Genomic DNA, 22,624 nt, shown 5'->3' on the forward strand with positions numbered 1-22,624 from the left:
CATATGATATTAAACAACAATACAAATATCACACTGTATTTGTTGCTTCGCAAAATGTCAACTTCTACTCTGATTTGATTTGAACACAACTTTAATTTTATTTTAGTTAAATATTTATCCAGTTAGCACGTAAATTCATGACGATTACATCATCTCCGTTCATTAAGCCAATACTAGCATGCTCGGGTTACTCTGTCACTAGGCAATAATTATTGTTCATGCCTCTGCGTTACTGAAGCACAACCTTTAGGGTGAAAAATCTGGTTTGATCTAGTCTCTGTTGTTCTGCACATCTAGCCTCCCTTAGGTTTCTGCAGACTAATGAAGACATGAACCCAGACTGGGACAGTCAATGATTAAACGGCTTTGTGCAACAGCTGATTTAATAATGTTGACTCACTTGCCCTTAGCATTCCATTCATTTAAGATCTCGGATAAAGTCACAAACAAACAACAGCCACTGTTAACTATTTTCTAACTTGTAAGCTCGCACTCAACAAGTTGGTTGGCAATACTAGTCCAAAACATCAAGAAAGACAAGCATGTTGTGTGTTATAGTTGCCCAAATAGCAATGATATGATAACAAAAGCCCATTTCGATACTATCTAGAATTAATTCTAGTTAAAGTGCTACATGATAATTAAACATTTTCTAAAGACAAAAAGCTGTGTGTTTTTCAAACCCACCTCCCATTCTTGATCTTTTTCTTGTTTAATTCGTAGCTGGTAAAGCAGCGTGATCCACCCCGAGCGGGTGTCTGCGGTTCGAGGTTTCTCCCAGGACACTCTCACGAACGGACCCTGGTCGTCATTAACCACCACCGCTGTCACGTTTTCTGGAGTGTTTGGTTGAACTGCGGGTGAAAAGGAAAGGACAAAACAGGACAGAGGTCCATGAGAAAAAATACAAGGGCGCAATATTTTGCAGCATACCAGTACAACATAAAGAGCGTTGTGAATTGAGAGGAGATCCCTGTTGACTGAATACACTTCTGACCGATGGTTAGGAAACCGTTAATGACACACAACTGGCCAAATAAACCAACTGTAAACGGCAGTTAACAGAAGTCAGAGACACTGAAGATGAACGCAAATAGAATAAAGCTCCAAATAGCAATTACCGGGGTTCAAGCGCTTTAGGCAGTTAAGCATACAAGAAAAAAGACACTGTGTTAATCGATGATTTAAAAAAGCATTTTTGGCAAATCCAGGTAATTTACCATAGCATTCTGATGATATTTAACATCTATGACTGTTATAGCACCACCTATGATCGAATTTCCAATAAAATGTTGCATGCTTTACAGTCATCTATAGCATATACTGAACCAGTTTTATGAAGTTTTGAGTTCTCTTACGAGAGGTCTCTCGTACTGCGTAAGTATCTTACGCTAGGGGAAAATCCTTTTCTGCGAGATATTGAAGCCAAAAATTATCCTTAATTTTGAAATAATGTAAAGCGCGTTGCAGCAGCATACAGACATAGGCGAAACAGCTTGCGCGCCTATTGGCTGCTCTGCGGCAACTGCAGCAGCCTATAGATCGAGGCCTGGCGCGACGCCAGATCCAATGGGGGCATTTTGCGCCCTTTGCGTCGCTTCCCGCCTAAAAGGGCGTGGTCTAGGCCTATAAAACCCGCTCACAGGCAGCTATTATCTGATTTTTCATCCTTCAAGCGAAGCACACGCATCGCTGGAGCCGGAGAAGAAGCCGCCGTCGACTGCAAGCATCTCAGCGGGACGAGCCACTGAAGCTGCTGGCCACGCCGCCTTCCGTGCCTTCCTGCTGCGCTTTCCGGCGCCTATATCCTTTATAATCTACAGTGTGTGTCGCTGCTGCGATATACACTGTTTCTCTAAAAAGAGCAAAGCGTCTTTTTAAAGATGCCTTCATACGGCTCGTGCAGATGCCAATGGCGACTCTGAGGACTCGCCTGGCCTTCTTCACTGAGACTGCTCCCCCGCCCGCCGCGGTGTCGCGCCGTAAAAAGCGCCGTGCCCAGCGGGCCCCGGATCCTTCCCCCAGCCGACAAAGCTCGCCGGTTCGCCCGCCTGCTTCACCGACCTCGTCAGCCTCTGTTCCGGACGTAAAGCGGCCGCTGTCTGCCACCGCTTTCATCAACGCCGCTGACGAGGGGGCCATGAAGGAGGAAGAGGATTTCCATTTCCCGCCAAAACGGGAACGCGCAAGCTGCTCAGAAGAGGCGATAGCAGCCCACTTATGTCTGCCCTCCGCTGGACGGCGTGCTAAGTCGGCCCGCCAAGCCGCGTCAGCGCTGCGTAACATGGCCTCTCACCGTTGCTGAGAGGCACCCGTGGCTAACGCTTTCTGACGTTTTTCTCGTCTGGCCGCCGCCCCGCCGGACGCGGCCCAAGATTGAGTTGAAACCTGAGCCTCCGAAATCGTCCTAGCACAACTAGGAAAACGACGGTGTACGAGTCCCGCTGTTGCCGGACCCCCACCAAAGTTATTCGCTCGTCCAGTTCCAGAAAATGTGACTGTTCCAGTGTTTTCTGCAGCCAACAAACCGGCTCCGTCGCCATTTAGGATTTATAGGCTTTTGGGTATAATTGGCCACGTCCCTTAAAAAATGATCCTGTTGTAGCTTGCCAAAGTGTGATAATGTTGGATAATTATGGATCTAGAGGGTTTAGAGAATTATACTGCAGTGGTTTTGTTAAGATTGAGCAAAAAACCTAGGACTAGTTCGCAAAAGTAGGCGTTTTAAATTATCTTGAATATTTAATGAACAATTTGATTGACAGCAGTGGTTCTAGAGGCAAAGTTGTCCAGAATGAGGAGTTCTGTCATATGATGTGAATATCACATGTATGTGGGGGAAAAACTATACAAAGTACAATCATTTACACCCTTGAAAAGTGCAATATCGCTCCCCCAGTGGCTGATTTAATTTAAATTACTCAGACCTTTGGGGGTCAAACAGGCCCACCATGTTTCGTTCAGATCAGCCTACGTTAACAATGTCGCATAGACCCTCAAACATCATCAGCCAATGGTGGCCATATTTTTTTTTTGTTTTTTTGGGGGGGGGTCTGCAAATGTCCTTATAGACACTTGTGGTACTTTGGACCAAAACGGTGCACAGCGATATTCATGCTGATAGAACAAATGGTTGCGTAGGTATAGCCATTTTAATGTTTTTTTTTTTTTTCATCTTTTTTTCATCTTTTTTTCCTTTTCCCAAGTGGCCAAGCTCCACGATTTTTGACCTCAGATTGAGCTTGAGTTTTGAGTTTTGTGGAATTATCTCATTCAGTTTAGGAGTTATAGGCATTTTACTAAAAGTGTCCCTGCCCCTTTCAAACATTTTTCCCTTTGCGATGGCGAGTTGAAAGTTAGACCTTTTTTTGATAATTATTGATATTTACTCTCCAGAGAATCTTTCTGCACTGGTTTGGTTCCGGTCGGATGAAAAACCTAGGGCTAGTTCGCAAAAGTAGGTTTTGCAAAAAATCCAAAATTTCCTGAAAATTTCGTTTACATATCCTTATGTAAAATGTAACCATGGTTTTAACAAAAAAATAAACCAGAAAAACTATGGTTAATAGTTAAATCATGGTAGGGTTTCGCTACACTAACCATAGTTTAACCATGGTATTTGTAGTAAAACATTGGTTATACAAATGGTAGTCAATACGGCAAAAAAACATGGTTACACTTTTGCTACAATAAAAGCATGGTACATTTTTGTAAGGGAAAACACTGTTTTATCAAACCTGTATATTGTTCTTTCTTACATTGTAACATACAGTAACCTGGTTCAGTCAAACTCCAAAAAGGATAAAAAAAGCACCATAAAAGTGACTCTTGCACTTTAAACCAAGTCTTTTAAAGCCAAACGACAGCTTTGTATGAGGAACAGTCTGAAATGTAAGTCACTGCTCTCCATTGTAACTCTAAAATCTTATTTGCTCATTCACAAAACAGTAATTTAATGCTTTGATTATATCAAAAAATGTTGATGTGAGATTTCATTTTTAATCTCATTTAAAAAACTCATGCAGGTTTGGAACATGAGGGTGAGTAAATGACTTGGTTTTATTTTCTGGTGAACTATTGATTTAACACACACACAAACTAGTTTCTTCCAGTTTGAGGATAAAAAAAGTAGTCGACACCTAATAAGGTCAAACTAAGTGACCTTTGCACGCAAACTTGCTGAAGAAGGAAGAAAGAAAGAACAGAAAGTGTGCTTTGTATTGTGTATGACTCTTTCGCCCCTTTCAGCATAAATAAAAACATTAGTTAAAGTTTAGTCTCGGTTATAGTTGTACATATGAGTTAATGATAAGACGGAGTTGGACTAAATGAACAAATCATCAGATCTTATTCTTATTCTTAATTTTTTAAATTGGTAAAGAAATTTTCCTTTTGGCATAACACAGTCATTGGCAGGACTGTCGAAAATGGTGTGTGATATTTTACAACCTGCAAAATAATGTTGTTTCACAACCAACAGGCAGTAATAACATTCTTCATGACTGTACTGCAATAAAATCTGCAATCTCTACCGTCTTTTATGTACTAATTCACAAGATTACAAACAAATGACACATTATACAAGAAAGAACATAAGGGGAGAGGGGCGGAAAAAGACAAATATACATAGAGACGTAGATAAGTAGAGTACAAATGAGTTGTTGGAAATGCATAAGCATACCTATATAGACCACATCCACCTCCACAGGCTCTGAAATGTTCTTTCCCAGGGCGTTGGTGGCCACTACGGTGATGTTGTAGTTGACCCAAAGTGATGTGTCGTTTTTGTTGAAGAAACATGAGTTCTTGCCAGCCGTTCTGTAATCTGGGCACTCGTAGACCGTCTCTGAGCTGAATATGAAAGATATCAACAGATTTTTACTTAACTGAAACTTGGACACTAAATAAATATATGTATACATACATTGTCGTTCAAAAGTTTGGAGTCAGATTTTTAATGTTAAAGAAGACTTTTCTGCTCATCAAGGCTGTGTTTATCCGATTAAAAACACATAAAAAAACTGTAATATTGTGAAATATTATTGCAATTTAAAATACCGGTTTTCTATTTTAATATACTTTATAATATAATTTGTTCCTGTGATGCAAAGCTGAATTTTCAGCATCGTTACTCCAGTCTTCAGTGTCACATGATCCTTTAGAAATCATTTTAATATTCTTATTTATTTATCAATGTTGTTTTGGAACCTGTGATACTTTTTTAAGGATTCTATGAATAAAACGTTAAAAAGAATTTAAAAAGAAATCTTTTTTTAACAATATACACTACTGGTCAAAGTTTGGGATCAGTACATTTTTTCTTTCTTTTTTTAAAAGAAATAAATACTTTTCTTCAGCAAGGATGTTACATTGATAGTAAAGACTTGTATTGTTAGAAAAGATATTTCGTAATATTACTTTTTCTGTATTTTTGATCAAGTAAATGGAAACCTAAAATCTTACCGATCCCAAACTTTTGAATGGCAGTGTATATATCTATAACCAAAGTCAAAAATTTCCACTCCTAATCTGTAGAAAACAATATTTTGGTGATAAACATGCCAACAATATGTAATTCTCCTGTTGATACCATAAAATATTAACTAAACTCAGTGTACTTAACATTTATTATGTTTGGGTCTTTCTGAAAGTAAACAGTAGTTTTGAGGCATTTTGTCAATGTCTATGAACTTTGATGCTAATCCACTTTCCCTTTAAAACTTTTTTCAAAAAAATGTATACTTCTATTAAGCAAAAATTAAATTAATTTATCAAAAGTGACAAATATTTTTACCAAAAAAGAGATAAACACTGTTTTTGTTAGTTTGTTTTTGTTTTCCCATCAATGAATCCTGAAAAATGATCATAATTTCTATAAAAATCTATTCTAGTAATTGTTTGTTGTTTGTTTGTTTGTTTCAGCATTTAGAATGATTTTCGAAGGATCATGTGACGCTCAAGTCTGGAGTAATGATGCTGAAAAATCAGCTTTATAAATATATTAAAAAGAGAAAACAGTTATTTGAATTATTAATAATTTTTTACACTATTACTGTTTTTACTGTATTTTTTAATAAATAAATGCAGACTTGGTGAGCATAAGAGACTCCTCCAGACTTTTGAACGGTTGCGTATATGCCAGTGTACTCAAAGTTGACAAAACAAATCTTTTTTATTTCAGTTATATGCAAATAGTCTTTTCTGGGAAAAAATGTCAGAAAATATTGTTTTTTTTGTTTTGTTTTGTTTTCATTATGGTGATGCAAATTATGCTTCATTCAGTGTTTGTCCATGCAGGAAAGAAATGACTATAACATTACAAGCTTATTTCATACTGTAACTCATCATTGTAGCCTTGAAATATCCGAATTCGACACATCCAACTGTATTAAAATGAATTCTATGAACTCCTTTCGGTGCAGTATTACACAGTATTAGGTATGATCTGTTTGTTTACAGTACTTGGTGAATCTCAACGCCGTAATGTTGGCATAACACTTTATGGCACTAACAAGGATCTGCTCTGTGGTGCAAATCTGAAGAGTTTATATTTGACAGAGTGTGTGGGCATGTGTGTGTGTGTGTGTATGTCTTTCTGATTATTCCACATATGTGCTCAGAAACAGAGAAACATAAATATCTGTTTAAGCTGCGCATTACTAGAGGAAAGGCCATGACCTTTGAAACCTCACTGAAAGCCAGAAATGAGGAGTAATGACAATCATTAAAGACATAAGCCTACACTCAAGATAAGAAATGTCTTCTCAGCTATAGAATAGGAGAAGGTAGAAGAATGACTGACTTTTCTAGACGGTAGTAGAGGGCGTAGGTGGTTGGCAGACCTCCATCATATCCAGGCTCCCACCAACATGTGAAGGTCTCCTTCTCTGGTGAGCGACAGCTTGTGAGTCTGGGTTTGCCTGGCGAACTGACACCTATGGATATATTTTGTCCATTCAGAATACATTAGTTGAATTCAACATCATGTTACAGTAACATTTAGCAAAATAGGTATTTTTCTGTCTGAAGCATGCATATGATTACATGCATAAGATACTAATAAATAGCAACCATGGTATTCTTGTAAATATATGGCAGTTATTCAGTACCATAGCATACAGTTGAGGTCAAAAGTTTACACCCCCCTTTCAGAATCTGCAAAATGTTAATTTTCTTACCAAAATAAGAGGGATCATACAAAATGCATATTATTGTTAATTTAGTACTGACTTGAATAAGATATTTCACATAAAAGATGTTTACATGTAGTCTGCCAAAGAAAATAATTGGGGGGTGAAAACTTTTTGAATTTGAAGATCAGGCTAAATGTAATTTATTTTGTCTTCTGGGAAACATGTAAGTATCTTCTGTGGCCTCTAAAAGGCAGTATCAAATGACAAAAAATATGATATTTAAGCAAAATAAGAAAAATGTACACATCTCCACTCTGTCCAAAAGTTTTCACCCCTCGGCTTTAATGCATTGTGTTTCCTTCTGGAGCATCAGTGAGTGTTTGAATCTTCTGTAATAGTTGCATATGAGTCCCTCAGTTGTCCTCAGTATGAAAAGATGGATCTCAAAATCATACAGTCATTGCTAGAAAGGGTTCAACTACACAAAAATGCTGGAAAATCAAAGAATTTGTGGCACCTGAAGGATTTTTCTAAAGAACAGCAGACAGTTTAACTGTTCAGGACAAACAATGATCACTAAACAAAAAACACAGCTGTGGATCATTCCGGTAACAACACAGTATTAAAAATCAAGGGTGTGTAAACTTTTGAACAGGGTCATTTTTATAAATGTAACAATTATTTTCTCTTGTGGACTATATGTAAACATCTTTTATGTGAAATATCTTATTCAGGTCAGTGATAAATAAACAATAACATGCATTTTGTATGATCCCTCTTATTTTGGTAAAATAATTTACATTTTGCAGAATCTGAAAGGGGGGTGTAAACTTTTGACCTCAACTGTATATCTCATCCTGAGAATTTGATCCAACATTTTACTTAAATAGCTGAGGTTGATCGTAAGATCGTAAGTGAGATCATATCATTTACACCATTTTCACTTGAATAAAAATTGATAAAAAGACAAAAAAAATACTGAACTAAACAAAAATGGATGACCAGTCAATACCCTCAACCATTTGAAGGTTTGGGGGTCGATTAGATTTTTTTAATGTTTTTCAAACCAGTCACTCAGCCTGCATTTATTTGATTAAAAATACAGTAAATATTATTACAATTTAAAATAACTCAATGTTTTAATATATGTTAAAATGTAATTCATTCCTGTGATGCAAAGCTGAATTTTCAACATCATTACTCCAGTCTTTAGTATCACATGATCCTTTAGAGATCATTCTAATAGGCTGATTTTTCTTATTATTACAATGTTGAAAATAGTTGCTGCTTGATATTTCTGTAGCATTATAAATGTCTTTACTGTCATTTTATCAATGCTGAATCCAAGTATTGACTACTACTTCGTCTTCATAAAAAAAATTACTGACCACCAAAATCAGGTTACTGCTTACTGTAGGTTCATAAGCAATATAACAGAACTTCTAAAACTGCTCACCTGCTGCTTGTGATATTAAATCGGCAATAAAGGTCAAAACCAGCACGGCGCCAGATTTTCTCATTGTCCCTGATGGCTTCTGAACTCCTTAGATCTGTCAATGATAGAAAGTTGAAGAAAGTCAGATTTTAGATCTGTACAGTTCCATTGACATTAAGAACTCAACAGTTACTGTAAAATACAAAACATATCTTTAGTAAAGACTTATGTATTTTAACACAATTACAAACCATATACACAAGTGACTTAATGTTTAATAAACAATGTTGAATATTTATGACATAATATAAAAAGGACATTATGTATTGACAATATCACCTTTGATATGCCACTAAACCAATACAGATGACGTCTTTATAGAACTTTAATAAAATTTTATATTTATAAATAAAAACGTCAAGCAAATAAACAACAAAAGACATACTAAAACAGGTTGCTGTAGAGAGTGGATACAGCAACTGTAATTGATTCAGGTATTCATGAACCTTCTGTGTTCAGTGTAAACATAACATACTGTATATAGAACAAGGAAGCATTACAATGAAACCGACTTGAAAAAAAAAAACTTTTGTTGTCACTTGAAAATGACTCCCTAAAGCAGAGTCAGATAAGCCATTTCCTAGAAATTTTTGTTCCATTAAACACAATTAAACAAAAGTGCAGTTCTAGTTTACATAAAATAAAGTCACATGTTTTCTGAATTAGCATTCATTGGATTATTTCTTTGTTTTTGTTTGCTGTTTTTCTGATTTGATCATTTTTGTTTGTGTAGAAACATTCTTCTTGGAACGAGGTGTTTTTGCACAAATGTTTTTATCTGTACATCAAACTGAAGACATAACGTTTTATAGTTGTAACCACGACGGGAGGTGGTTTCACAATAATCAAATATGTCCTTTGTCACTCACTGGACATAAAAAATAGCTATTCACTTTCTTAACTCTTTTTTACCAACACTTTTTCCATTATTTGTTCCTTCAGCATGTCTTATCAAAGGATGATATAAATCATGTTCTGTTTGTTTTAAGAGAACAGAGCAATTCTGACCAGCCCAACTCATTTAGTTACTGTAAACTTGAAAGCTACCATTTATATTTCATGAGGTTTTGCAACCAGCTGCCTACCAGTTAAAAATACAGTAGTCATCAAACTGCCACTTTCTACATTTTACATGGTCAAAGCACCATGTAAAAGAGCACTATCTCTTAGTGTGGAATTTTTTCCACCAGTTTTATAGTTTATTTCTGCACGTTTACAACAAGACATAGACCTTCAGGCAAAGGTTTTAACTCTGCTTTTTACCATCACCTTTCTGCCGATGAGAAAAAAAGACTGCTATTGGCATGTAAATCTTTCAGAACTCATAAAACAGGCAGGGAGATCCATGCCCCCAATCAAAGGTTTAAAGGTCTATGGAAACAATTTTCAACTTGACAAATTTCCAATGTTAAGCTTAAACTTCAACACATTCATGGGCAAATTTTGTCTGTGTTACAGCTCAAGCTAGTTAAATTTTGTTACAGAGTTTCCAAAGACTTACTGGATGTTAACACAATTGTTATTGTGCCCTACCACAAACAAGAGACTTAAAAAATACAATGTTAAACAGGGGTTGAATATTTATGACATAATATATATGTATATATATATATAATGTGACTGTGGACCACAAAACCAGTCACAATTTTTTGAAATTTAAATTTATATGTCATCTGAAAGCTGATAAATAAGCTTTCCACTGATGTACAGGTGCATCTCAATAAATTAGAATGTTGTGGAAAAGTTGTTGAAAACTTGTGTATTAAATAAATTCAATGCACACAGACTGAAGTAGTTTAAGTTAACAAAAAAAAAACAAAGACTTGAATTACTTCAGTCTGTGTGCAGTGAATTTATTTAATACACAAGTTTTACAATTTGAGTTGAATTACTGAAATAAATGAACTTTTCCATGAAATTCGAATTTGAGATGCACCTGTATGTTTTGTTAGGATAGGACAATATTTGTCCGAGATACAACTATTTGAAAATCTGGAATCTGAGGGTGCAAAATAATCAAAATATTGAGAAAACCGCCTTTAAAGTTGTCCAAAAGAAGTTCTTAGCAATGCATATTACTAATCAAATTTTTTTTTTTTTTGCTATTGCTAAAAATATATCCGTGCAACTTACGGCTGGTATTGTGGTCCAGGGTCACATACTGTATTACATTATAAATTGACAATATCAACTTTAATATGCTACTAAACTGTTATACAGTATATGCAGTTTTTAACTATTTTAATAGAATTGTATATACAATTTGTTTTTTTGTGTTCATCATTTTACTCTTTCTTTTGTTTTGTTTAAAAAAATTGTTCACTTAAACATGAGAAGAAGTCTACAGGACCAAAAAAATAATCAGAGCACAAAAGGTGAACATGATCTTTTTGGCACTAATATTATCGTTACAGAGCCAAGAGTACATTAGAGGGATTTGAATAAAAGGAAGTGTTTTGACAAATGAAAAGCATTTGGGTGATTGCCCAAACAAATCACTTAGAAAGATATAGCACACTTCTCTTTAAGAAATTACACAATTAAAGCACTAATTCATGTGCTTTAGTCCCAATGTTCAGACTTAGTTATAGTCCAAGGTTTTAAGTAAAAAATAAGCAATAGTGATGATGCCAAAAAATCTGTAAAAATACTAAATTTACACTAATTTTATCTGAAAAAACTACTCATAACTTAACAACTTCAAATCAACTTGAAAAAAACCCTAATGTTTCCTTGTGCATGTAACTGAGCTCTGTAAAGCTTTATTTAATTTCACATCTTTTCAATTAATGTTTATACTAATAAATCTGGATGGATGAGGTCATGACCTTTGCACTTTTGACCTCTGTGTAACACACAGAAACTTAAACTGTCAGAGGACAATAAGACTCGTACTAGCAAGACAGTTCTCTGGAAACTAAATTGACAGCCATTTGTTTTCATTTGCATTTAGCCTTGAGGATGAATTCAATCTACACTAATTGTAGCATGAAAACACAAGCTAACAAATCAATTCGATTTTTTATTTTTTGCTTTGTCACGCAGGCTCTTTTATGACCAAACATATCTGTTTCTGTCAGCTTCGCAATATTAAGTGCTACCAGTGTAAGCATGGAAATAATATGCAAATACATTTGGCATCTGACTCCTTTTGCGAAATCGGCTTAATCTCCAGCCATTAATCTCATGACAAAAATAAGCACTAAGCACATAGAAAGCATGATATTAGGACTGCAGATTTAGATGGACGTAAACATGACGGATAGAAAATGATGGGGGAGGGCAAAATAACTTTTATTTCCCCTTGTGAACAGGGTGGCATCACAGATTAAAAAAGAAAAAAAAAATCTTCTCCAGCTGGCATTTTCTCCATATCTGATTACGTAAAGGATTATATCATCACAACAGACTCGGTCAAACAGTGTTGGACTTGGACTAGCGTGATGAAGAGTTGAATAGTGCATGACACTGACATGACACAAGCTGGCAGCCCACCAGAGCCTCAGTGAGATCAAAAAGCATGAAGATTGAAGGAAGCCACAGTATTGTTGCTTTCCATCGTGATTGTTTCAATAACCTACAACTCAAAAATGCATTGCTGAAAAATTATATGTTGGCTTGGATGGACTGGAATACAGTATTTAAATTTTTTTGCATCTGGAGCCCCTAAGAGGACATGATGATGGAAAAAAATTGCATTTTCTTCCGAAACAGTTTTGTTTTCTTAAAAAAACTACTGGATTCCCCAGAGAAAATTTGGGTTCTCTCATAAAACATTTGCGTTTCCCCAAGAAACTTTTTTTTTTTTTTCGCAAAACATCTGCGTTCCCCAAGAAACTTTGCATTTTCTCACTAAACATTTGCGTTTGCCCAGGAAACTTTGCGTTCTCTTGCAAAAACATTTGAGTTTCTCCAAAGAATTTAGCATTTACTTGCAAAACATTTGTGTTTCCCCAAGAAACTTTGCATTTTCTTCCAAAACATTTGCATTTCCCCAAAAAACTGCATTCTCTCACAAAACATTTGCATTTCCCCAAAGAACTTTACATTCTCTCTGCAAAACATTTGAGTTTCTCCAAAGAACTTAGAATTTTCTTACAAAACATTTGCGTTTCGCCAAAGAAATTAGCATTTTCTGGCAAAACATTTGCATTTCCCCAAGAAACTTTGCATTTTCTCATAAAACATTTGCGTTTCCCCAAGAAACTTTGCGTTTACTTGCAAAACATTTGCGTTTCCTCAAAGAACTTTGCATTCTCTCATGAAACATTTGCATTTCCCCAAGAAACTTTGCTTTTTCTCACAAAACGTTTGCATTTCCCCAAGAAACATTTGCATTTTCCCAAGAAACTTTGCTTTTTCTCACAAAACATTTGCATTTCCCCAAGAAACATTTGCATTTCCCCAAGAAACATTTGCATTTTCCCAATAAACTTTGCTTTTTCTCACAAAATATTTGTTTCCCCAAGAAACTTTGCTTTTTCTCACAAAACATTTGCATTTCCCCAAGAAACATTTGCATTTCCCCAAGAAACTTTGTGTTCTCTTGTGAAACATTTGCATTTCCCCAAGAAACTTCGCGTTTTCTTGCAAAACATTTGCGTTTCCCCAAGAAACTTTGCGTTCTCCCACAAAACATTTTGATTTCCCCAACAGACATTTGCGTTTCCCCAAGAAATTTTGCTTATTCTCACAAAACATTTGCATTTCCCCAAGAACTTAGGTTTTTCTCAAAAAATATTTGTTTCCCCAAGAAGCTTTGTGTTCTCTTGCACAACATTTGCGTTCCCCAAGAAACTTTGCATTCTCTGGCGAAACATTTGTGTTCCCTCGAGAATCTTTCTCTCGCAAAATATGTGTTTCCTCAAGAGACTCTGCATTTAAGTATTGTATTCACAAGAGAAACATTAAGATTTCTTATGAAATATTTGCATTCTTTAACAAAACTGTTGCATTTCCCTGAGACACTCTGCGTTCACCTTTAAAAACACAAAATTATATATTTTTCATACCTCATATTAGTTCCATCAAGTCAGTGGGGGTCCTAAACAACACTGGCCTCTTTGACTTTTATAAAAAAAAAAAAAACTAAGACATTTTTAAAATATACATTTTTGTATTTCACGTAAGAAAGACACTAAGTAGAGCACCCAAAATATGTTCTCCTTGAACACCATTCTCCCTTTCTGCTCACTTTTTAATATTCACATCCTGTTTTATTTTAAATTAAACATCTCTCAGAGGCCTGTCACCACCCACTGCGTCTGTCAGTCGCCCTACAGCAGCGCTCTAGTTTCAGGCTGTTCCTCTCACATCTACGACTTCCTTTTGTCATCTGTCAATAGGCCAAAACTATCTGTGAAAGCCAAAGCATCCAAAGTATCCAGGGTAGACTTTACTTCGCCATGATTTGAAAAACTACCCATTTCATGGAAAAAAGGAAGAAAAAACAAACTCTTCACTTCATGAGAACACTCTTTAACCTGTCTGATCTCTAGAGTCAGATGAAGTGAATCGCATCTGTCTCATTTCTTCTCATGTTCTGATCAACATTAAATACCATTCAGTACCAAGGGCAGCAGAATAACAGTGGCCCAAAACATCAAGACCATGAAGACTAAAAAGATTTATTTTACTATAGAAAGTTTGAAAACTTGCTTTTTTTAAACAAATGTTCATTGAACTTGCAGGTTTCAAACAGGTATCTACGGAATTGAATAAAAAAAGAAAATATTGAATAAAAAAAGAAAAAAGCGACTTTTTATGTTACAATTCTGTCTTTTTTCTCAGAATTCTGAGACGCAATTCTGACTTTTTTTTTAGACATAAACTCAATTTCTACTTCTAAAATCAGAATTGCGTGATATAAACTTGAAATTGCGAGTTATAAAGTCAGAATTGCGAGATATAAACTTGCAATTTTGAGAAATAAAGTGAGAATTCTGACTTTTTTGTTAGAATTGCATGATGTATACGACTTAAACTCGCAATTTTGAGAAAAATGTCAGAATTTTAACTTTATATCTTGCATTTGCAAGTTTATAATTCTGACTTTATAACACACAATTGTGAGATTGTATTATGAAATAATTGAGGAAAAATGTCAGAATTGTTAGATAAAATGTTACCGTTAGCTTTTCTTATTTTTTATTCAGTGGCAGAAACAGGCTTCCATAGATATCTGAACACATATGGAAGAAAGTTTTCATTTTTATGTCTATATAGTTTTATTATACATTTTCATATTTAATAAACAATGAACTGACACAGAAAAATACAAGAACTTAAGCTGCCCCTTAACTGTACTCTAATTGGTCTGTTGTGAATTAACCTTAATTGTCAATCAATCAGCAAAGCTATAAAGGTGTGGGAACTGCTGACCCTATAATCTTGAAAACAAAATCCTGGTTCGAGTTTAATCAGGTAATGAGACACCGTTGCACAAACAGGCATCTGACTATCTATGACGTGTATATACTGGCATTATTGTTTACATTAACCAAAAAGAAAATAATCATTGTTCTTAAAGCTATTTCAGTGGATTTATGCATAAGAAATTAAGCAGATGTGACCTTAAGCAAGACCTTTTTAAAGGTAACAACCCAGAAGTAATCTTGCATTGATTTAATGACTAGTGTGAATTCATTAAATGCTTGTCTTCTGACAATCAAATGCTGCACTCTGAACTGTTGCGGAAAACTCACGGACAATCTTTAAATCCAAATGGCTTGTAGTAAGAGTAAATAAACTTTAAAGGGATAGTTCACCCAAAAATTTAAATTCTGTATAATTATTCATCCTCATGTCATTCCATCATCTTCTAAACAAAAATTAAGTTATTTTTGATGAAATCAAAGAGCTTTCTGGCCCTGCATAGACAGCAACACAACTGACATGTTCAAGGCCGCGAAAGTAAGGTATTAAAAGGGTCAGCAGATGCAAAACTCACTTTTACATATTGTTTGAACATTAATGTGTGTTGGCAATTTGTGTACACAACCACCCTACAAAGATACAAATCCACCCAGAGGTATTTTTTTTTACTCTTTAAAAGTAATATTCCCTTTTTAAAATCAGGTCATTCTCAGCTTCTTGTCGGTGTGACGACAAACCATCAGAGGTCGCTCCCATAATAGTTGATTGACATGAGCGCCTTACCTTAGACCCGCCCTCACCAAGCTAAAACAGTCCGACTCTGATAGCCATTGTGTCTTCTCAGGTGCATAGGAAGACAAGAATGTCTCAGATTAAGTTATTGAGGTGTTCTGTTGTTGGATGTAATAATGAACATAGCAGTCATCACTTACACACAACATCTGAGCCAATGAAGACGCAGAGGATTAACGTTACTTTTGTTTTTTGAAAGGAAAGCGCAAATCCGATCTACATATGTGTCTATGTTCGTTTGAATCATGAATAATCATGGGATGCAGCTTCACCCACAGCAGACTTGAGTATAAGGGTTTTTTTATGCATCTTTGCAAGTGACCTTTCTTAATAATGTGTTGGTTAGCAAGTTTCGCAGCTAAGTAAACATTATGGCTCGTCATCCAATGACAGAGAGGGGCTCATTAGCATTTTAAGGAACATGCAACAGAATAGCTTGCTCTAAAAAGAGCTGAAGGTAAAAAGACTACCACTGAGAAATTTTAACCGAACTATGTTATTGACTTTTTATTAAGACCCTAAAGAATCATATCAACCCCTTTGGACATTGAAGACTGAGCGCACATTGAAGTGTACTTTTTGCACACAAAAAGTATTCTCATGGATACACATGGACTGTTTTAATGATGTCTTTACTACCTTTCAGGGCCTTGAACGTGTCCGTTGCATTGCTGTCTATGCAGGAACAGAAAACTCTCAGATTTCATCAAAAATATCCTAATTTGTGTTATGAAGACGAACGTAGGTCTTACGGTTTTGGAATGACATTCTGGTGAGTAATCAATGACAGAATTTCATTTTTGGCTGAACTATTCCTTTAAAATCATCTCCATCTAGCAGTACAGTAGCCATTTGTTTATTGTGCGTTCCTGATGGCATTATCCACTCTTTGGCGCTTTGATTTTAAGAATGTTCCTTTTGATCTGATAATTGGCATTAGAAGATTGCCTTCCTACTGTTTACAGCTATCTTACGTAACTTCCAAAGGGGGGTAAGCTGCTAAGCCGGGTGAAAGGCAGCAAGCCGGGTGAACGGCAGCAAGCCGGGGCTTGTCGACAAGTCAGCACGTATCTGAAGATTATCTAGCAACTCGCTCTCTCGCTCACCCTGGACTTTTCTTTGCCATTTCTTGCCACAATAATGCTATAGATAGAGCTCTGAGAGGTCTTGCTGGCATTAGGAAATAATGTTCTCAGGTTAAAGCTATGAGAAGATCTAGGAGGATTACCTGACTTAATTTTGCTCAATCATTTTACCTACAGGAGGTTCTGTGAATTGGAACTAATGTATTGTTTTCACAGCTGCCTCTAAAATATTAGGCAGCAAAACTGTTTTCAACACTGATGATACGTAAAGGTTCTTGAGCAATAAATCAGTATATTAGAAAGATTTCTGAAGGGTCATGTGACACTGAAGACTGGAGAAAATTCAGGTTTGCATCACAGGAATGAAATACATTTTAAAATATATTCAAATTAAAAAGGTTTATTTGAAATTGTAAAACTATTTCATTTTATTTCTGTTTTTACCATATTTTTGTAGCATAAGAGAGTTTAAAAAAATATGGATTAAGCAAATAAAGAATGTTGACTTCCAAAATGGCTCAAATCTGATTTTACTAACCACAAATAATGAATATAAATGAAGGGCAAATGTTTTGTTGGGTGCATGTCTGTCATAGTTTGAGTATGGAGCAGTGAGGTTATGTGGGTTATTTCAGCACACATCAACTAGAGACGGCAAGTACAATTTTCCAATTAGGATGGCTATTTTTACCAATTAACCTATCACTCAAGACGATATAACAGTTGTTCAGTCAAAAAGATAGCATGGGTCTGGTAGTCATGGCAACAAAATAAAATAAAATGCATTTTCACTTCCACCCTAGACCTCTTGGCAGAAAAAAATGCCAAGGTTATGAATCATCGTATGCCAGCAGGAGTACATTACAGCCCTTATTATGAGGAGAGAACATAATTCTATGCTTGCTTCAGAAAATCCAGTTATATGCGATTAAACCCTATCATGTGTCAATTTCTATGGGTATTAAAAGCAAGACAACAATATTGTACTGTAGACAGAAAAGATAAAGTAAGAGGGAAAAAAATCTCTTTTTTTTATTAAAAACTTAAAGTTCAACTATTATTTCTGACTTTTTTCTTGCAATTGCTAGTTTGTATCTCACAAATCTGACATTTTATTTTTTTACTTTTTTATTTATTTGTTTATTTTATTCTGTGACAAACCTTAATAGGTTTGGGTTTTACACTGTAAAAAAAGATTTTTTTAAAGTTAAATAAATAAAGTCTATTGGAAGAACATACTATTTCAGTCTTTCTACTTTATTTATTTCACCATTTCTTCGTAAATAATTGTGACCCAGGACCACAAAATATTTGGATTGATTTAGCTTATAAATAAGCTTTCCATTGGTGTACGGTTTGTTAGGATAGGACAATATTTGGCTGAGATGCAAGTATTTGAAAAATCTGGAATCTGAGGGTGCAAAAAATCTAAATATTAAGAATCGCCTTTAAAGTTGTCCAAATGAAGTTCTTCGCAATGCATATTACTAATCAAAAAATACATTTTGATATATTTACAGTAAGAAATTTACAAAATATCTTCTTTGAACATGATCTTTACTTAATATCCAAATGATCTGTGGCATAAATCAATAATGTTGACCCATACAATGTATTTTTGGCTATTATATACCCATGCTACTTAAGACTAGTTTTGTGTTTCTACACCCTTTTTCGAGTGTACTGTATATAGGGCATGTTGTCACATGCCAAAAGTCTCTCTAAGAAACACAATTTCAGATTTCCTAGAATGGGGCCATCTGTTTAGATATTATCCAGAATTCAGTAGAAAACCATAGCAGGAAACAACTCTCAAAGATGCTCTCGAATAGAAACTTTCACGGTCGATTAACACTTTTCTCCCTGACAGTTTACTTTTGTCAGACATTTGTGAGTCTGTAGTGTGTTGTTCTTCCAAATACTGTTTTCCAGCCCCCGCAGCGAAACTCTGCAGCAGTTGCACAATACATAACCATCCAGCGCGAGCCAGATCCAACCCGCCGCCTCCTCAGAGGTGTAGTGTTGCATTGGTGGGTGACCTGAAAGGTGATAGGCCATGAGCCAAATCCAGACTAACGTTAGGGATTAGGATCATTACACTGTTGACGGGTGGATGTGTGTTTTTGGGGACAAATATCTAATCATTCAGGTGGGTGGCGATAACTGCGTAAGACTAATTAACACAAATCTCTAAAGCAGTCTGTCGTCATTCAGGTATAATCAGATCACGCTGAAGATGGAAACTCGTGATGAGTTACCAATGACACACTTGATTAAGTACTTGGTTTACAAAAATACAGCAATAAATGGCCTTTTTCTTAAAGGGATAGTTATGGAAGCTTGTTTTTTACACTATGGAATACAAAATAAAAAAGGTAATTGTGACTTTTTATCTCACATTTTATTTTTTTCCTCACAGGTATCTCACTTTTTCCTCAGAATTGTGAGATATAAACTCAGAATTCTGACTTTTCTCACAATTCTGACTTTTTTTCTCAGAATTTAGAGTTTATATCTCGCAATTCTGAGGAAAAAGTGAGGGGAAAATGGTTAAAAAAAAAAGATAATTGCGACTTTTTATATCACAATTCACTTTTTTCCAACAGTTTTGAGTTTTTCTCATATCTTCCTCAGAATTGCAAGATATAAACTCAGAATTTTGAGAAAAAAGTTTATACCTCGCATTTCTGAGGAAAAAGTGAGAGAAAAAGGTTGAAAAAAGGTAATTGCGACTTTTTATCTCACAATTTACTTCTTTGCCACAGTTCTTAGTTTATATCTCCCTTTTTCTTCAGAATTGCGAGATATAAACTCAGAATTCTGAGGAAAAAAACTCAGAATTGTGTTGGAATTCTGAGTTTATATCTTGCAAAACTAAGGAAAAAGTGAGGAAAACGATTTAAAAAAATGTAATTGTGATTTTTATATCACAATTTTCTTTTCCCCCCACATCTTTTAGTTTATATTTCACTTTTTGCTCAAAATTGCAAGATACAAACTCAGAATTTTGGGGAAAATGTCACAACTGTGAGAAAAGTCAGAATTTTGAGGTTATATCTCGCAATTCTGAGGAAAAAGTGAGAGAAAAAATATTTTTAAAAAAGGTAACTGCGACTTTTTATCTCACAATTGACTTTTTTCTTGACTTTTCTTTACTGTTTTTACTGAGTGTACATTTCAAAAGTGAGAAAATAAAGGTAATTGCAACTTTTTATCTCACAATTTACTTTTTTTTCCCACAATTCTGAGTTGATAACTCAAACTCAAAATTCTCTCACTTTTTACTCAAAATTGCAAGATATAAACTCAAAATTCTCCCAATTCTGACTTTTTTCTCAATTCTGAGTGTATATCTTGCAAAGCTAAAGAAAAAAGTGACGAAAAAACATTAAAAAAGGTAATTGCGACTTTTTATCTCACAATTGACTTTTTCACACAGTTTTGAGTTTATATCTCACTTTTTACTCAGAATTGCTAGATATAAACTCAAAATTCTAACTTTTCTCCCAATTCTGACTTTTTTTTTCTCAGAATTCTGTTTATATTTTGCAAAACTACAGAAAAAATGTGAGGCAAAAAACTTAAAAAAAAGGTAGTTGCGACTTTTTATTTCACAATTTCCTTTTTTCCCTACAGTTCTGAGTTTATATCTCATTTTTTACTCAGAATTGCGAGATATAAACTCAGAAATCTGACTTTTCTCACAATTCTGACTTTTATCTCAGAATTCTGAGTTTATATCTTGCAAAACTAAAGAAAAAAAGTGAGGAAAAAAACATTTTAATAAGTTATTTGTCAATTGACTTTTTTTCTCTTCTGAGTTTATATCTCACATTTTACTCAAAATAGTGAAATATAAATTCAGAATTAGGACTCAGAATTATATATCACAATTCTGACTTTTTTTCTCAGAAATCAGAGTGTATATATCTTGCAAAACGAAGGAAAAACTGTTAAAAAACTTTTACCTCACAATTACCTTTTTTTCACACTTCTGACTTTATATCTCACTTTTTACTTTTTAGAATTGCGAGATATGAATTCAAAATTCAGACTTTTCTCCCAATTCTGACTTTTTTTTTCTCAGAATTCTGAATTTATATCTTGCAAAACTAAAGAAAAAAGTGAGGAAAAAACGTTAAAAAAAGGTAATTGCGACTTTTTATCTCACAATTTACTTCTTTGCCACAGTTCTTAGTTTATATCTCCCTTTTTCTTCAGAATTGCGAGACATAAACTCAGAATTCTGAGGAAAAAACTCAGAATTGTGTTGGAATTCTGAGTTTATATCTTGCAAAACTAAGGAAAAAGTGAGGAAAAAACGATTTAAAAAAATGTAATTGTGATTTTTATATCTCACAAAACTGTTAAAAAAGATAATTGCAACTTTTTTTCTCACAATTGACTTTTTTCCCACAGTTTTGAGTTTATATTTCACTTTTTACTCAGAATTCTGAGTTTATATCTCACATTTTCCTCAGAATTTACGAGGATTCTGACTTTTCTCACAATTCTAACTTTTTTCTCACAATTCTGAGTTTATATTTTGTAATTCTGAAGAAAACTTTTATAATTACTAAAACAATTATAACTTTTTTCTTGCCTAAGAGTTTTTATCTCACAATTTAAATTTTTGGTCTTTACAATTCTGAGTTTGTCTCATAATTCTTTTCCAGGAATGGGCTTCCATAGATAGTCACAAAATTTTTAATAAATAAATAACTGTCATCATTACCAAGCCTCGTGCCATTCCAAACCTTTCTTTCTTCTGCAGATCACAAAATATGACATTGTGAAGAACTGTTTTTGTCTATTCAATAAAGGTCAATGGTGTCCATGTTCAAAACATGCTGACATTTCTGAAAATATCTTTTTTTGTGTTTCAAAAAGAAAAAGGTCACACAGATTTGTAACAGCCTGAGGGTAAGTACCGCAAATGATGACTTTTTGACAGAATGTTTGAGTCACCTATCCACAATGTGGTTCACTTTGTTCACTTAGTTTCCAAACTGTTTAATATTTGATCTGTGAAATGGTAAAGAAGAACCTTTTAGCCAAAAGATATTTCAATGTAAGTGAGCGGCATTATGAATCAGTCTGTCAGGAATACATCTAAATTTAGCTTTATATTATCAAGCTGTCTAAAGCAAAGAAAAAACGTAGCACATACTAAGCAAAACCCAAAATACTTTAATTGTACAGATAAAAATGAACATTGTTGTTAGAATAACACAATGAAGTTAACGGTGAAACCAGTTGGACAAGCTTTCTGACATCTTACACTATAATCTAAACGTACATCAGCACTTATGTGTGTGAATTCAAGTTTCTGCAAGACACACATATTCCTTCATGGCTGTTTCACACAGATTCGCAGAGTACATTTCAGCATGTTAAATGGTATGTTTAATTTCAGGGAGGCAAAGTGAGTGCTGTTTACTTTGAATGACTTCTATTGACATCAGCTCAACAAATTGCACTGAAACACCTGAACACCAGACTGACGTTCCATTATGTCCATTAAACAATCACATAAACTCTACTTCTAAAGCACTGTTGTTATGTTCAATTGTTGTTTCTTAGCAAAAGAACATTCCATTATTAGCACAAACTACAGTAATTGAGAAAAAAGAACACCTGTCTGCATTATTTCATGACTCACATTGCAAAGAAAAAACTTTATGGTAAATTTATAATAAAAACCTGCCAGCTGTTGAGCTTCCAAAATCTGCGTTTTACCTTAA

General features: G+C 34.7%; 1 protein-coding gene across 1 annotated transcript in view; it reads right to left on the bottom strand.

Annotated features, from left to right (window-relative positions):
- LOC141292438 (prolactin receptor-like) overlaps nt 1–22,624 on the bottom strand; it is a 39,688-nt gene that overhangs the window by 11,428 nt on the left and 5,636 nt on the right. Inside the window, exons 2-5 of the mRNA XM_073824452.1 lie at nt 8,590–8,683; nt 6,803–6,935; nt 4,682–4,851; nt 688–854 (exon numbers count right to left, since the gene is read on the bottom strand). Of these exons, the coding sequence (XP_073680553.1) occupies nt 688–854; nt 4,682–4,851; nt 6,803–6,935; nt 8,590–8,653 (534 nt within the window). The 5' untranslated portion in view covers nt 8,654–8,683. The remainder of the gene's footprint in view (nt 1–687; nt 855–4,681; nt 4,852–6,802; nt 6,936–8,589; nt 8,684–22,624) is intronic.

This window comes from Garra rufa, chromosome 19 (assembly GCF_049309525.1).
Source record: "Garra rufa chromosome 19, GarRuf1.0, whole genome shotgun sequence".
Lineage (NCBI taxonomy): Eukaryota > Metazoa > Chordata > Actinopteri > Cypriniformes > Cyprinidae > Garra > Garra rufa.